At 35.0% G+C, this 16,007-nt stretch overlaps 1 protein-coding gene and 1 pseudogene across 8 annotated transcripts; both read left to right on the forward strand.

Moving 5' to 3' along the window:
* The first annotated feature begins 777 nt into the window (after positions 1–777).
* LOC124826588 (P-loop containing nucleoside triphosphate hydrolases superfamily protein) lies at positions 778–8,674 on the forward strand. Its single transcript, XM_047299441.2, has 8 exons — positions 778–923; positions 1,947–3,463; positions 4,601–4,789; positions 5,109–5,204; positions 5,291–5,453; positions 5,557–5,686; positions 5,758–7,524; positions 7,625–8,674. The coding sequence occupies exons 2-8, from the start codon at positions 2,065–2,067 to the stop codon at positions 8,054–8,056; spliced, it is 4,176 nt and encodes a 1,391-aa protein (XP_047155397.1). The 5' UTR covers positions 778–923; positions 1,947–2,064; the 3' UTR covers positions 8,057–8,674.
* Positions 8,675–14,163: 5,489 nt separating this feature from the next.
* On the forward strand, positions 14,164–15,746 carry LOC124826590 (protein ELF4-LIKE 4 pseudogene; annotated as a pseudogene). 7 transcript variants are annotated; one of them, XR_015783106.1, is made up of 3 exons: positions 14,164–14,407; positions 14,954–15,007; positions 15,109–15,746. The product of XR_015783106.1 is annotated as a protein ELF4-LIKE 4 pseudogene, transcript variant X5 (transcript). The 7 variants fall into 7 exon arrangements; XR_015783105.1 differs by lacking the exon at positions 14,164–14,407 and adding an exon at positions 14,414–14,870; XR_015783107.1 differs by lacking the exon at positions 14,954–15,007 and having other exon boundaries at positions 14,165–14,407; positions 15,096–15,746.
* The last annotated feature ends 261 nt before the right edge of the window (positions 15,747–16,007 follow it).

The raw sequence follows: 16,007 nt of genomic DNA on the forward strand, positions 1-16,007 counted from the left end.
AAATTGTGTTTTTGAGAAAAAAAAAATACAATTCTTTATTTTATGCATTTGAAAACAAGCCGATTACTTACTTTAATAAGGATCATTAGTGAAAGATATCAATATTTTGAAAAATAAAAAAAAAGTAGTTATTCTCAATATTACTTGCGCCGATGCATAAGTTTTCTTAATCTTATCCTATTAACAAAAAAAAAAGGGAAATATATTAAAAGTACAAATTAATAAAACATTTATTTACTTTTTCTAAATATCATATTTTTAGAGTGGATTGACCGTTTAAAGTGAGAATATCAAATTATAGAAATGAAAATGTTTTAATGAATTTCCCTTTCTGTATTTTCCATTAAAAAAAAGATGACAAAAAAGATACGAAGGATCAGTATTACGCGAAGAGACACACGAAGGTGTCACCGGAAAAGTACAGCGAGAAATTAGGATTTTAATTGTTCTTAATAAATTAATTAGAAAAACTAACGGACCATAATTTCTCACGCGTTCCGTTTCGCGTGGGTTCCACTCGCCGCCGTCCAGAACCGTGGGTGAGGATTTTGAATCTTTTCGTTTGGTCACGCTTAGGTATATCTATGCTTTCTACTCGCTAAGACAGGGGAAAATACCGAGTTACCCCTGGCGGCAGCGATTTTCCGATTTTACCCCTTTGTGAAAAAATTAAATGGCGAAAATATCCCTGGACGGAAATTACTTAACGGTGACCGGTGGAAACTCCGGCCGGCGACTTGGGATCCATGTTTTCTATAAAAACCCGTCACCACACCCTCTCTTTCCCTCATCAAATTGCATTCTCTTTGTCTCTCTCTTTCTACTTTCTCTCTCTAAATTGCACCTATAGAGCGACCCTCTTCTATCTCTCTCTACATCGGTCTCTCTCTTAAATCGCCCCCTTCTGTGCGGAGTGAGAAGAGGTAAATTCTCTCTCTCCAGGACTAATTAATTTAATTTTCTATTTTTTAATATTAAAAAAAATTGGGGTGGTGTGGGTTGTTGATAATTTCAGTGGTGAAAATCTGGATGGGTAGAGAATCAGTAAATGATTATGATAGTGAATGAGGAAATCAGGGTTGACTGTTTCTTTTGATTTGTGGATTATTTGGTTTGATGGTTTGTGATTGGGAGAATGGAGGGCAACTGGTTTGATCTCTGAACGTGGGGTGTCTGTGTGTCTGTGAGGATAAGATCTTGGTGAACGGGTGTGTGGGAATCTGGAATCTTGGTGGATGAGGCGTTGGTGAAGGTACTAACTTGGTTTTGGTTATTGAAACCCTAGATATGATGATTAGGTCACTCGTGGATGGAGTTTTTGTGGTTCCACGTTCAGTGTTTTGATTTAGGTTTTGGGATGACAAGTTAGTGGTCGTTTGATCTGGGGTGGTGTGAGTTCAGGACTGTTTCTTGTGCTTGTATTTTGCTGGCTGCTTCTGATTTGACCCTTGTCATCTTATTCTTGAAAGGAGTTCTGTTGATAGGTGGATTGGTGTTGATGAGCATTGGATGGTTTATTGAAGATTGGCTTTTGGGGAGTTCTTAGTGTTAGGTTTTCTTTTGAAGTTGTTTTTGGTGATGGGTTTTGATTTGTTATTGGGGATATCTGACTCTGTTGTGTTCCATTTGGATCATATGTTTGTTTTAGTTTCATTCTCAATTATAGACATTGTGATCAATCCATCCATGTACACAAGTCGTCACTACCTGTAAAGATTGGTAAATTGTGGATTTCATTCTGTGTTCATATAATTGTTTGTTTTTGGTTTGGGTTAGTTGACAGATGTAGATTCTTGTGATTGTCTTTGGCGATACTGCATCTAGGTTGTATGTGCTTCTTTTTACTTGTTATGTAAATTCATATATTGCTGCTTGTTACCTTACACTTTGAGGCAGTAGAATTTGTACCTCGAGCCTTACGGCCCTTTGTACCTTTCGATTTGCAGGTGCACTGTCTGTCCTCATTGTGGGCATGTCATGGGTATTGTCTCTTAAAAAAAATAAAAGCAACCTTTCTGTTCAACAATATATTCCGAGTTTAGTTTGTATACTTATGCATATGAGATGGGTTCTCGAGGAAGGCCATTATTTGATCTCAATGAACCGCCTGCAGAGGATAATGATGATAGAGATGGTATTGTCTGCATCCAGCCCCAAAAGACACACCCATCGGCAAATCCCCATGCTTCTGAATTATTTGCAACATCAACTGCATCCCAAGGAATAGTAAATAATCATGCTTTTTCACATGCCTCATCTGTCTCTGGATTTCAACCTTTTGTTCGGCCTAAATCCACTGGCGTGCCTGAATCAGATGCTGAATTGAAGAGAGCAGGAGACCAGGACACAAAAGTTTCCTCAAAGTCAAGTAAAGATGAAGATGTGAAGGTTATAGATTCACTGATTCAAAGTTCAACAAATGCCCAACCTACTGAGAGGGAAGAAGGGGAATGGTCTGATGAGGACGTGTTTGCTAATGCAAATGGAGGTAATAATGCTAATGCAAATGGAAGTAGTAATGCTAATGCAAATGTAGGGAATAATTTGCCACAGCGAAGTCAAGCTTCAGAAGAGGTAGCAGCATCTGGAATGGTGGATGGGGGTGTTGTGGTTGCTTCTGATGGTAAGCATAGAAATCTTAAGAGTTCTGATAGTATAAATGATGAAAAGGGTAGTCATGCTTCTATAGGTCTAGAATCAAATTCGAGTGAGCAGAAAAGCAATAGTATTCCAAATTCAGAAAGCAATATAAAAAGTGAAACCTCTACTGATGCACTCGAGGAACCCGCTTTAGTTCCCAAGCAAAAAGAAGTGAAAGGTATTGAAGCAAGTCATGCGCTTAGGTGTGCAAATAATCCAGGGAAGAGGAAGATTGACCAACGTAAAGAGGAAATGTTGGGAAAGAAACGTAATAGACAGACAATGTTTCTTAACTTAGAGGATGTTAAGCAAGCAGGTCCTATTAAAACCTCAACCCCTAGAAGGCAGAATTTCTCGTCATCTGTTGTAAGTCGTACAATAAAGGAAGTCCGCACAATTCCTGCACAAGTTGAGCGTGTTGGAATAGCTAAGGATCAGAAGCTCACTGAGACTACTTCTGGTGAAGGTAGCAACCATGCTGAAGCACACGAACCTAAATCTGATTGTAATGGCGATACTACTGGACCACTTGTTAGATCCAGGAGGTTAAACAGTGAGACAGAACCTCCTGCAGAGGCCAATTTACCACCCATTCCGAGACAGGGTTCATGGAAACAATTGACAGATTCAAGGCAGCAGAAAAACACTCTCCATTCTAATAGGAAGTTGGGATTGAGTGGTCAAAGTTCCAATGATGTTAAGTTAGGAAACAAGAAACATCTTTCTATCAAGAAGCAGACTCCTATCAACAACCAGTCCCAGGACACATCTGTTGAACGTCTTATACGGGAGGTGACCAGTGAAAAGTTTTGGCATCACCCAGGTATCAAGTAATTGTGTTATTACCATAGTGCAGATATATACTATTATTGTTAAGCTTTATGGTCTCTTTGGATTTGTTTCATTTTATTCTTTGCACTCGTGTGGTTTCTGATTTCTCATCTTGTTGCTCCCTTCCTCCAGTTATCACACTGTGAGATTCATAACACTGGAGAGATATGCAAAGGTGATGACAGTTGTTTTTGGAATGAAATTTGATATTGATTTGATAGCTTCCTCTGGTTTACATGAATTCTTTATGTAATCCAGTTGCCATCATATGCCTCTTTTGTGTTATGGTTCTCAAGTTGTCTTGTTTCTTGAGAGAAAATGAAAGATAACCGGTGGAAGGGAAACTTGGAGCTTTACTTCAATTTAGTATTTTGACTATTATCTGCCCTGTTGTTCTATTTTCTCTTCACTACTTGCTGATTTTATCCAATGTGTTGGATTGTTTGTTTTGTTTTCTGTGATTTGGATTGTATGAATGGTTTTAAATGCAAAATATTCATGTTGTCTCAATTTTGCCACCCATGGTTTTTTAGATTCTTTAAAAGGGTCAGTAACAGTTATTTGACCATTTTCAAAACAAAGTTCATCAACTGTTAAAATGTTAGTTTTATCTACACAATATCCATGCTGTAGATAAGAACTTCTCAAATGTTCTTAATCAGAAATTGTTATCTTTCCATTCAAATACAGGTTTATTTATTAGAATGTCATTTCATGGATATTAGGGTCTATGACTATTGTGGGTGGAAATATGGCAAACCTGCTGAACAATTTGACTGTAGTTTAAATAATCTGACATTTTATTTTCATGCTCTGTTATTCTTTATGTAATAGAACTTCTGGAAGAGTTCTCTCGTACGTTAAATATTATGATCACATGAGCAAACAAATGCAAAAACATGTATCAATCCTAGTTTCATATAGCTGGTTCATATTATTTGTAGGTTAAGGCTTTATGATGTAGTATGTACTTGCTCATTTAAACTCTAACGCATTTGCTTCTAGTAAATGAATTGATCTTCATTTGTCATTTTTCTGTGTTAATGCAGATATATCCTTTGGTTCCTTTTGAATTTTTTGTTGTTTTTTCTATTATTGTTGGTAACTAATTGAAGATCCTGTCATTCAGAGGATACTGAGCTTCAGTGTGTTCCTGGACGGTTTGAATCAGTGGAAGAGTATGTTAGAGTATTTGAACCTTTGCTTTTTGAGGAATGCCGTGCTCAACTTTACAGTACTTGGGAAGAGTCAACAGAAACAGTGTCAAGGGATACTCATATTATGGTGCGAGTGAAGGCGAATGAGTCAAGGGAAAGAGGTACGTCTTACCTTTCAGTGTTTGTTTTGTGTTACATATATATTTTATTTCTTTTGCTAAGCAATTCATTGCTGTGAATTGATACTTATTGCATTATTTTAAACGCTCCATCTGTATAATAGAAACTGTCTCCTTAGTTCATGGAATTTAATTTTCTCTTTTCCTGCTTGTAATTTTGTTTGGATCCTTACTAACTGTGGTTCATGCTTTATCCTTGCAACTTCAACAAACAAATATGTAGTAGTCCCTTACTTTTCTTCTTCTTATTGCTTTTGCTTTTTTTAATCCGTGGGTTTAATTTATCTGAATCTCTTTTTAGGGTGGTATGATGTTAAAGTTCTTCCAGTACATGAGTTCAAATGGTCATTTAAGGAGGGTGATGTTGCAATTCTTTCATCCCCCAGGCCTGGATCAGGTTTGTTGCCAAATATCTTGTACAGGATAATCAGTTCTAAATTTTTTTGTAGTTCAATTGTGTTAATAGTTTTATTATGCAAGCAGTTAGATCCAAGCAGAACAATTCATCTGTAGCTCAGGATGACGGGGAATCTGAAGTCACTGGACGAGTGGTTGGTACGGTTAGGCGTCACATACCTATTGATACCCGTGATCCTCCTGGTGCTATTCTTCATTACTATGTTGGAGACTCTTATGATCCCAGCAGGCAAGTGTTCGTTAGAACTTTCCTCTTGAGATTCCTTTATTGCGTTGCTGTGCACTTATTTGGTTCCCATATTGATCTCAAATGTTATTGTTGTTTCCTGTAGGGTTGATGATGACCATATCATAAGAAAGCTTCTAAGTGGAAGCATCTGGTACCTCACCGTTCTTGGTTCTCTTGCCACCACACAACGGGAGTATGTTGCCCTACATGCATTTCGTCGACTAAATTTGCAGGTAAATGCTGAAACTTATCATGATATGAAGTAGTGTTGTGGGGTTTCAATTCTAACTACTTTTCTTTCCAGATGCAAAGTGCAATCCTTCAGCCTAGTCCCGAACACTTCCCTAAATACGAGCAACAGACCCCAGCCATGCCCGAATGCTTCACACAGAACTTTGTTGAGTATCTTCGTAGGACCTTCAATGAACCCCAATTGGCAGCAATCCAATGGGCAGCTACCCACACAGCTGCTGGCACAAGTAGTGGATCAACTAAAAGGCAAGAACCTTGGCCATTTACCCTTGTTCAAGGACCTCCAGGAACAGGAAAAACACATACAGTGTGGGGAATGTTGAATGTCATTCACCTTGTTCAGTATCAGCACTACTACACCTCTTTACTAAAGCATGTGGCCCCTGAGAGCTACAAGCAAGTCAATGAGATTAATTCAGATAATGTCCCCACTGGATCTATTGATGAAGTTCTTCAAAACATGGACCAGAATCTCTTGCGAACCTTGCCTAAACTGGTCCCAAAACCTAGAATGTTAGTCTGTGCTCCATCTAATGCTGCCACTGATGAGCTTCTTGCTCGTGTTCTGGATCGTGGATTTATTGATGGGGAGATGAAAGTTTATCGACCAGATGTGGCTCGAGTAGGGGTTGATTCTCAGACACGTGCTGCCCAAGCAGTATCTGTTGAGCGTAGAACTGAACAGCTTTTAATCAAGAGTCGGGAAGAAATTATGGGATGGATGCACCAGTTAAAGAATCGTGAGGCACAGCTGACTCAGCAGTTGCATTGTCTCCACAGAGATCTTAATGCTGCTGCTGCTGCTGTTCGTTCCCAAGGATCTGTTGGTGTTGATCCTGACCTTCTCATGGCCCGAGATCAGAATCGAGATGCTTTGCTACAGAGCCTTGCTGCTGTGGTTGAAAACCGGGACAAGGTTTTGGTTGAGATGTCTCGCCTAGCCCTTCTTGAAAGTAGGTTTCGACCTGGTAGTGGATTTAATTTGGAAGAAGCCCGTGCTAGTTTGGAGGCCAGTTTTGCAAACGAAGCAGAGATTGTTTTCACTACAGTTTCTAGCAGTGGCCGGAAGTTGTTTTCTCGCCTTTCCCATGGTTTTGATATGGTGGTCATTGATGAGGCAGCCCAAGCCAGTGAGGTGGCAATTCTGCCTCCCCTCTCTCTCGGTGCAGCTCGATGTGTTCTTGTTGGAGATCCTCAGCAGCTTCCTGCTACAGTTATAAGCAAGGCTGCTGGAACATTGATGTACAGTAGGAGTCTTTTTGAAAGGTTCCAGCAAGCAGGTTGCCCGACAATGTTGCTGTCTGTGCAGTATAGAATGCACCCTCATATTCGGGATTTCCCTTCTAGGTACTTCTATCAGGGGCGCCTTACCGATAGTGAAAGCGTGGCTAAACTGCCTGACGAGCCATACTACAAGGACCCTTTACTTAAACCTTACCTATTCTATGATATCAGACACGGGCGCGAGTCTCACAGAGGTGGATCAGTCTCTTATCAAAACATACATGAAGCACAATTTTGTCTCAGATTGTATGAGCATGTTCAGAAGACAGTCAAATCTCTGAGTCTAGGAAAAATTACTGTTGGCATAATTACTCCATATAAGCTGCAATTGAAATGCCTCCAGCGTGAGTTTGACGAAGTCTTAAATTCAGAAGAAGGGAAGGATCTATATATCAATACAGTAGATGCTTTCCAAGGTCAAGAACGAGATGTCATTATAATGTCCTGTGTGCGTGCATCTAGTCACGGTGTTGGTTTTGTTGCAGATATTCGTCGGATGAATGTTGCCCTTACACGTGCAAGAAGGGCCCTTTGGGTATGGATATCATTCTAATGCATTCAGTGGTTTTATTTATTAATTAGAAACTAAACTTGTTTTAGTTGATAATATTATTGATAGTTTGTTACCATCACAGGTCATGGGAAATGCGAATGCTCTGGTGCAATCTGAAGATTGGGCTGCATTGATTAATGATGCTAAATCTCGAAATTGCTATATGGATATGGACTCTCTTCCTAAAGACTTCCTGGTGTCCAAGGGACCTGTTTACACATCATTGCCCGGTAAGCCTTCATCAAATATGAGGGGCATGAGATCAGGTGGACCAAGATATAGATCAATGGATATGCATATGATGGAGTCCAGGTCGGGAGCACCATCTGAAGATGACGAGAATATGGGTGCTCCAATTGGCTCGAGAAATGGGAACCATCGCCAATCACGGTTTTCAATGGAGAACTCCATAGATGATTTTGATCACGGGGGTGACAAATCCAGAGATGCTTGGCAGTATGGTATACAGAAGAAGCAGAACTCATCTGGACCCATGGGAAAGAGAGACGTATAACCATTCCTTGTCTGCAGATTCTTCTTCTGCATCACGTGGAGATATGTGGACTGTTTGATTTCCTCATACTGTGATCTCCCACAGACAGAAAGCTTGTCTCGGCCGTGATATTGGAGCTTTCGGCAAAGCTGTATGAGCCACAAGATTCTCGGCCTTGGAAGAGGGAGGTGCATGCAATGGATGGATGAGTTGGACAGATGCTTGTGTTGGTTCTGACAAATTTGGGCACATAACTGGGATGGGATTTGTGGGGGGAAGACTGCAGAAGATTTGCTGCCAACCCTTATTTATGGAGTGAATGGATTGGAGACAACCTGCTGGAAAGCGGGGGAATACTCAATTTTGTATCAGAATGACAGGAAAAAACATGATTTTAGGGATCCAAGGACGCAGTTTGCTGTCAACTACTGACTTTGTACATAGATGGGTTCACAACATTTTTTTTAGCAAATTGTTTGTGTTTCATCAATTTCATGACAAGCTCAAGAATTTCACCTCCAAAGAAGAAAGGAAATATAGGGGTTACCCATGTTCTTATGTTACTTTCCTATACACTGAAATCTGCTTGTATGAAAACTTCTATCATTTATTTATTTATTTATTTATTTTGTTGAAATCTATCTTCTGTGTTGAGATAGTACTTGAGATACATCATACCAACGTCAGCATTTGTTACTGTTTTTATGCTGATGGGGTACTCTTCACATGCTCTGATAATGCCTTACTTCTCTAAACAACTATAACAAAATCAAAGGAGCACTTCATGGATTTTCAAATTTGCAAATAGATTAAGAATTAGATAACTAGCAAAGACATCCGTCATTAGCATTTGGGACAACTCAAAGAGGCCATTTTGAGGCAATTTATTCTAGAGAAAGATAAACGAAAGAGAATTCCTAGTTGAAGTAGCATAAATTATTAATCAACTCTATCACGGGTTCCCTATTTGCTGGACATGACATTGCGCAGATCCAAGTTGACTTGACTGGATTTCGCATTAAAGAAGCATCGTAAATACACATTGGTTAGTTGTTTCTGCATAGAAACATTAACAAACATGTTATGCCAAAAAATTATTATTACTATTATTATTATTATTATTAATATCACACATTATATTATGTAATCAAGATAAAAATGAAGGTAGCAATGAAAATAGTATTAATTTTTTTTTCTCATTTCTACATATACAATAAATTAAGTAGAGTAGCAGATAGAAAATGTAAATGAAATGGTGGTACAATATAGACAAGGGCACGTGTTTGGAGTGACCTTATCTGGCGGCTACCTTACTATTTGTTAACGAGGTGACGGCACATGGCACGGCGCGTGCACTATCTTCAACTCCAATCTCACAAACCTAGAAATTTTTTAGACGGCTTCATCTTCGTACTTCTGAATTTTAACGTTAGATTTTTAGGCATGCTATGTTCTCAAATATAATATTAATGTTTCTCTGTCTATCTCATTAGGTTGGCTGTATAATAATATACACTACTTTTTTTTGTTTGCGTTGTTATCCCAATAATAATTCATATTTTCATACGTATTTTTAAAATAGAAAAAAAAATCATTTTCAAACCAACCAAGTTCTGATCAGCGAAATTCACAATGCAATGTATCACGTGCATAATCTAAACTTAAAAACTAAAGAGAATGATCAGCAACTGAGAAAATCATGGCATGAAGCTATTTCCAAATCTCATGGCAGTCTAAGATCTTGAATCAATCAGAATTCTCATGAGAGATTTTCCTAAAATAGAACTATTGAACTCAAACCTTACGTGGACATTCAACATGTTGTATGTTTGGTAAAGGTATATGTCATTCTAAGTTAGTGAGAACAGATATTATACTACTTAAAATAGAGAATTTGACTTCTATAAAAGAACATGAATGATATTGTTTCAACGAAAAGATATATACTGAAAAGTGTGTATACCTTTTCTATATATATCACATTGATGTTAAAATAAATATTTCTAAAATCACAAAAAGATTAAGAAAAAACAATAGATGAGGTTCAGTTTGGGTAGTGAAGCCTAACCTAAGGTCCTTAAAATAGGATTTGTTTGGTGGTGAATAATATAAATGCTGTGCAACAATGAGAGTGAGAGGTGCTTAAATATGGTAAAAAAATAACTTCTTGAAGTAGGATCTTCAACAACTTTCATCTCTTTCTCTTCTTCTTTTACAATCATATCATTACTTTTTCATGAAAAATCTCTCCTACCATATAAAAAAAAGTTCGTGTAACCTCAACTTGATGAAGCAAACACCATAAAAAAAAAGAGATAAGTTGGCTCCCCTAAAATATACATTGTTATTGGTTAAATGGAAAAGATATAATTTGTGTGTGTTTTTATGTTTTATTTATAGAGATTAATGGAGTTGACAATCATTTCTAGCAAACTAAAGCCACTGTAAAAGAAAAAAACCTACTAGTAACAGGATAAAGTATCTTAAGAAATCAAAGTTAGAAGGGAGGAGTTAAAAGAAATATATATTACTATTCTTTATTTTTTTTAAAAATGAAATAAATAAAATGATAAAATATATCATAAGTTTAATGTTGCAATAATTAGGGATGATAAAAATACTCATGTTTGTGGTTTTCCGGATAGTTGGTATCCATATATATTTATTATCCGTAGATAATGAGTAATAGATATTTTATTATACATTTATAAATAGATCGAGTACGAGTATCATACTATATGTATCCACATATATCTACTATCGATAAAAAATAAAATAAGATTTTAATTTATATTTTATTAAGTTAAATTAAATTTAATCTATATTTTATTAAGTTAATTTAATTCATATTATATTTTATATTTTTTTGTAATTTTATTTAGATTTTATTTTAAAAATTTATAAAATATCTATTTATTTTTAAATATTCACATATATCTATAAATACGAACAAATTTTAATATCTATGTATATTTTTTAAACAGATATCCAACAAGTAATAAGTTAATTTTTTTATTACAATCAGATAGTGAGTAGACACTGCCCTGTACTCAATCTATTGTCATCGTAAGAATAATAATTTGTTTATTTTTAAGAACACTATACTCTCTTACTTCAAAGTAAAGTAGACATAATATCTTTCTTCTTCACTTTTTTTCCTTTAAATAGTGTGGTTATTGATACTTACTTAATACTTAATACGTGTGGATTAGGTTACTTAGGACTTTTGGGTTCAATGGTGAGAAAAAGGAGAGGGAGGACAAATTTTTTAATTACATGTTATGTTTGGTTAAGAAGAGAGAAGGCAATAATAGTTATGTTAATTGATATTCTCATTAGAATGTTTTAAAAGAAAAAGTAAAAATATATAGCAAAATATTTCATATTTTTTCCATTATTAATAAATAAAAGTTATAATTGTAAAAAATTTAAAATTTAAATATTTAAAATAGGGTTTTTTTTTTCTTTCTGCACTTATGTAGTGTTTTTTTAGTGAAAAATATTAAAAATATTTCTTTATACGGTTTTGTGCGAAAGACTCAAATGATCAGGAAAGTTTTTGGGTTGTAAAATTTGGATATTGTATTTTGGATCATATTATACAATATTTTGAATTACAAAATCAAAATATATATTATTTATTTATTTTTTATTTATTTTTTATTGGACTAATTCAAATTAATAATTTTTTTACCTCTTGATTGGCCAATCTAAAAGTTTAGTTTTTATCAAAGTTTCCCGATTGTATTATTTAGAATGTTATTTTAAATTCTAAAATACACAATTAAAGAAATACTAAATTTACATATTCTCTTAAGGATAATCTAGAAGACTTACGGATTGGTCAATTTAAAAGACTTTGAGATCTTACAATTAAGAAAGAAAAAAAACACTCCAAATCAAAGACCCATACAAACAACAAAGGATCAAATGAAAAATTTCAAAAAGGTGTAGAAAGAAATTCAAGGGTGCAGAAAAAAGTTTCCAAATTTTCCTATTCTAAATAGTATAGGAAGCCGAAAGCCCAAAGATCGAAAATCCTACGTAAATAGGGATGCAATTTAATAGCCATGTTTGTCTCATTTAGTTTAGGGTGTTGCTCCCTCCACCTCCACAACCTTCTCCCTCCACCTCCCCAATTATCTTTAATTCCAATTATATCCTTAAAGTTAAAATTTTTTATTTTTATTATTTTATTATTTTAATATTTTAATATTTAAATATAAACTAATATAAATATACATTATTAAAATACATTAAAAAGATATTCAAAAATAATAAATCAAAATATTAAAATATCTAATAAAATAATAACAGAAACATAAAATTAAAACAAAGCTTAAACGGATGACATCCTTCAACGGATGTCAACATCCGTTTAAGGCGAAACGGATGTCGACATCCGTTTTGCCTTAAACGGATGTTGACATCCGTTGAAGGATGTCATCCGTTTAGGCTTCGTTTTCATTTTACGTTTTAGGGTTAAAGGATTATTGGAAAGATTATTGGAAGGATTATTGGAAGGGTTTAGGGTTTAGGGTTTAGGGTTTAGGATTATTGGAAGGATTATGACTACGTACCTGGAGAGGAACCACGACAAGCACATTACACCACAAACGCACTGCACCACGTACTGCACCGAAAGCAAGAGGAAGATTGCTTGATAATTCTTTTCACGATCACTGAGCTTTGCAGAAAAATATTTTACTCATACAAGGAACTACGTAGGTTATCAGTGAAATATGTTATAAATGAGTAAAATTAAAAAACAATAATTCTAAAAATAAAATTTTACTGAGGGGCAAAATAGTAAAGGGGAGGTGGAGGGAGAAGGCTGTGGTGGTGGAGGGAGCAACACCCTTTAGTTTAACAAATGATAATTAATTAAAATTTAATGAATGGAAACTGTAGAATACTGAAGATGTATAAAAAATAACCCTTTTATTTATTTATTTAATAAATTATTATGTAATTTTTTATAATTTATTTTAATTTATTATATAACGTCACAGATAGCACTGCCTAACAAGATTCTTAATAAATATATCTTTCTCTCTTTTTTTAATATATTTTGTCAATACTTCTAATTCAATCTCAATTTTAAATTATTTTCACTGCTTTCTATAAACAATTTTACAGTCACTCTCATTTTCCTACTACTTAAGCTCACCCTCGCTAAAAAAGAAATCGAGTTAGAAATTATTTTTAATGCAATTTGTGTGATACTTTTACATCATATTTCCTAAACATTTTTTTTTCAAATTTATTTTTATTCAAAAGAAAAGACTTTTACTTTGATAAAAAAATATTTTAATCATTATTACCACTAATACATGTTATTAGAGTCAAAACTTATTATTATTATTATTATTATTATGACTATTATTTTTCTTGTCATTATTATTAGTACAAGTCTTTACCTCCATAATTGCTAAAATCGTTACTACTACTATCTTGTTATTATTGACATTGTTATCATATCAAGTACATTTCCATTATTGTTATTATTGGAGTCCATATCTAAAATTACTATTATCTATGTCTATTAACATTATCACTATTTCATCATCCTTTCTAGGTTGAAAAAATTGCATATAGCATAAATTATATTTTAGATTATAATAATTTGATTAAAATAATCTAATAAAAAAGAAGTTGATTTAACTTCAAGAGAATCCGCTAAATTTTGAAAATAATAATAAATAAATCATTAATCATCATAAATTTAAAATTGGTAGTAACTTTTGAAAATTTTGAACATACACCAAAAAACATCCCAAACAAGATTTAACATAAACAAGTTAATTATTTGACAGTATTTTATCAATACTATAAATTTAAGACTAATATAATACATTGGTATAATTTTAATCTGTTTTCATAAGATTTGTCAATAAATATATACATATTTAAAATGATTTTTGATAAAAAAAAAAAATAGCTGTAGAAGAAATCCGTGAAGGGAAAAGCAATACAGCAGTTAATAGACAAGAAGCATGAGGCATGTAAATGTGATGTTATATGTTACATGTGACACATGTGGTGTTGGCATAAGGCTTCGGTGTGGGGCAACTTGCAAGAGCAAACTTGTCTGTCTAAGTGCTGCGGTGTTCAGTTTGTGCCCACAACACACACTCACTGCGGTTGTTGTTGATGTAAACGAGGTTTTTATTTTAACGCTATCATATCATCCATCATCTCTTCTCCTTGTTTTTTTCTCCATCATTTCAGGGCCTTTCTTCGCTCCTCATATTCCATTCTTTCTTTTTCCCCTCAAAATATCTCTTTTCCTCTCAACCCCAACAAAATTCCAAACATTCCCCTCTCCTTTTCACGTCACTTACCACAACTGGGATGCTCCTCTTTCTCAAGGTGAGATCGCATTTCTGGGTTCTTCAAAAGTTTCCTTCTTTTCGCTTCTGGGTCTGATGGGTCTGTTCGATTCAGCCTTCAACTCTGTAATTTAAATTGTACAACTCAACCTATTATATATACATATTTATTTATACTGGGTCGTGTTATTTTATTGGAAGGCGAAGAAGACTTATTGATATTGACTTGGCTCTTGGGATTCCCACTACTAGGGTGGTTAGGTGCTTGTTTGTGTTGTGTTGTGTGTGTCACTGTGTCCTCCTCTGTACCCTCTTGATTTCATTGGTAACAGTAAAAGCAAAAGGTTCTTTCTTGTGGAAAAGGGTCCCTTGCTTTAGGGCTGTGAGAGAGAAAAAAGTATTTCTTCTTGATGATGTCTTTTGATGGGTCTCTGGAATCTTATGCAAACCCTTCCTTCCATTTTGGTTGCTTGCTTAGGAGATAGAGGAATGAATAGGGAAAAGTATGCTTGTTGTTGATCATTGTGTTTCCCAAAATTCCTGTTCCAACTGGATCAACTTTTTAAATTCCTTTTCTCCTCTGCAGTCAGGTAGATTAAGCATCCTATTCCTATCTGATTGTCTCTTGTATTTTAATTTTGTAAGAATTCTCACACCCTTTTGTCTCTTTTTCTTCTTCATGTATTGATCGGGGTTTTAAGTTTTGGCTTTTCATTCACTTGTTATAGTTATTTTTTGCAGGGTTATTTGTTAACTGAATCCTTGGTTTAATTGAGATGGACGGTGATATATTTGGAGAGCTAGGCAATTCAACACAAGTAGATAGCCGGCTTTTACAGGTATTTCAGAAGAGCTTATTGCAAGCTCAAGACATTTTGAATCAGAACCGGTTGCTGATCAATGAGATAAACCAAAACCAGGAGTCCAAGATGCCTGATAATCTAAGTAGAAATGTGGGTTTGATCAGAGAACTCAATAGCAATATCAGAAGGGTGGTTGATCTCTATGCTGATCTTTCTAACTCCTTTACCAAGTCCAGAGAAGCTTCTTCTGAAGGGGACTCCAGTGGGACTTTGAAGTCTGATGGAAAAGTCAACCAGAAGAGAATTAGATCCAGCTAATTGATTGAATTTGATCTTTCTTGTAATCAACAAGTTTATTCTGATTCTGGAAGGAATTTGTTCGGTAGAACTGAGTAACATCCTCTAAAGTTATTTTTGTGCCAAGTCTTCCATATTGGGTTTATGTTTAGAGGGCCAGAGATTTAGTTAATCATTTGATCTATGAAAGTAGCATCAATTTGAGGACCATACAATTGTGATTTTGTGTAACTCTGTTAACTTGGTGAAATGAAGCATGTTCACGGACCATTTAGTCAAGTTTCCCAGCTTGAACTTTTTAGATCTCACTGATATTGATATTTAGTGGTAAATTTTGGAGTATTATTCATTTGTTCTGCATGTTAATCGTTTGATGAGTTGCTGGTACTTGATTTCCTCGTGGATATTTGATACCTGAGATCCAATTACTAATTTACTGCTTGATTAATGTCATCGTATGTTGATGATTGTGGTCTTTAACCAACACACTGCAAGGATTAAAATCTAGAAATTTTGTGGTGATCTTTTATCACTTCATAA

The sequence above is a fragment of the Vigna umbellata genome, chromosome 11 (assembly GCF_029865625.1).
Source record: "Vigna umbellata cultivar VRB3 chromosome 11, Vumbellata_1.0, whole genome shotgun sequence".
Taxonomy (NCBI): domain Eukaryota; kingdom Viridiplantae; phylum Streptophyta; class Magnoliopsida; order Fabales; family Fabaceae; genus Vigna; species Vigna umbellata.

Coding starts and splice junctions, on each gene's coding strand:
- LOC124826588 (XM_047299441.2), top strand. CDS start 2,065: ATGGGTTCTCGAGGAAGGCCATTATTTGATCTCAATGAACCGCCTGCA. Junction 3,464..4,600: donor AAAGTTTTGGCATCACCCAG/GTATCAAGTAAT, acceptor CCTGTCATTCAG/AGGATACTGAGCTTCAGTGT. Junction 5,205..5,290: donor ATCCCCCAGGCCTGGATCAG/GTTTGTTGCCAA, acceptor TTATGCAAGCAG/TTAGATCCAAGCAGAACAAT.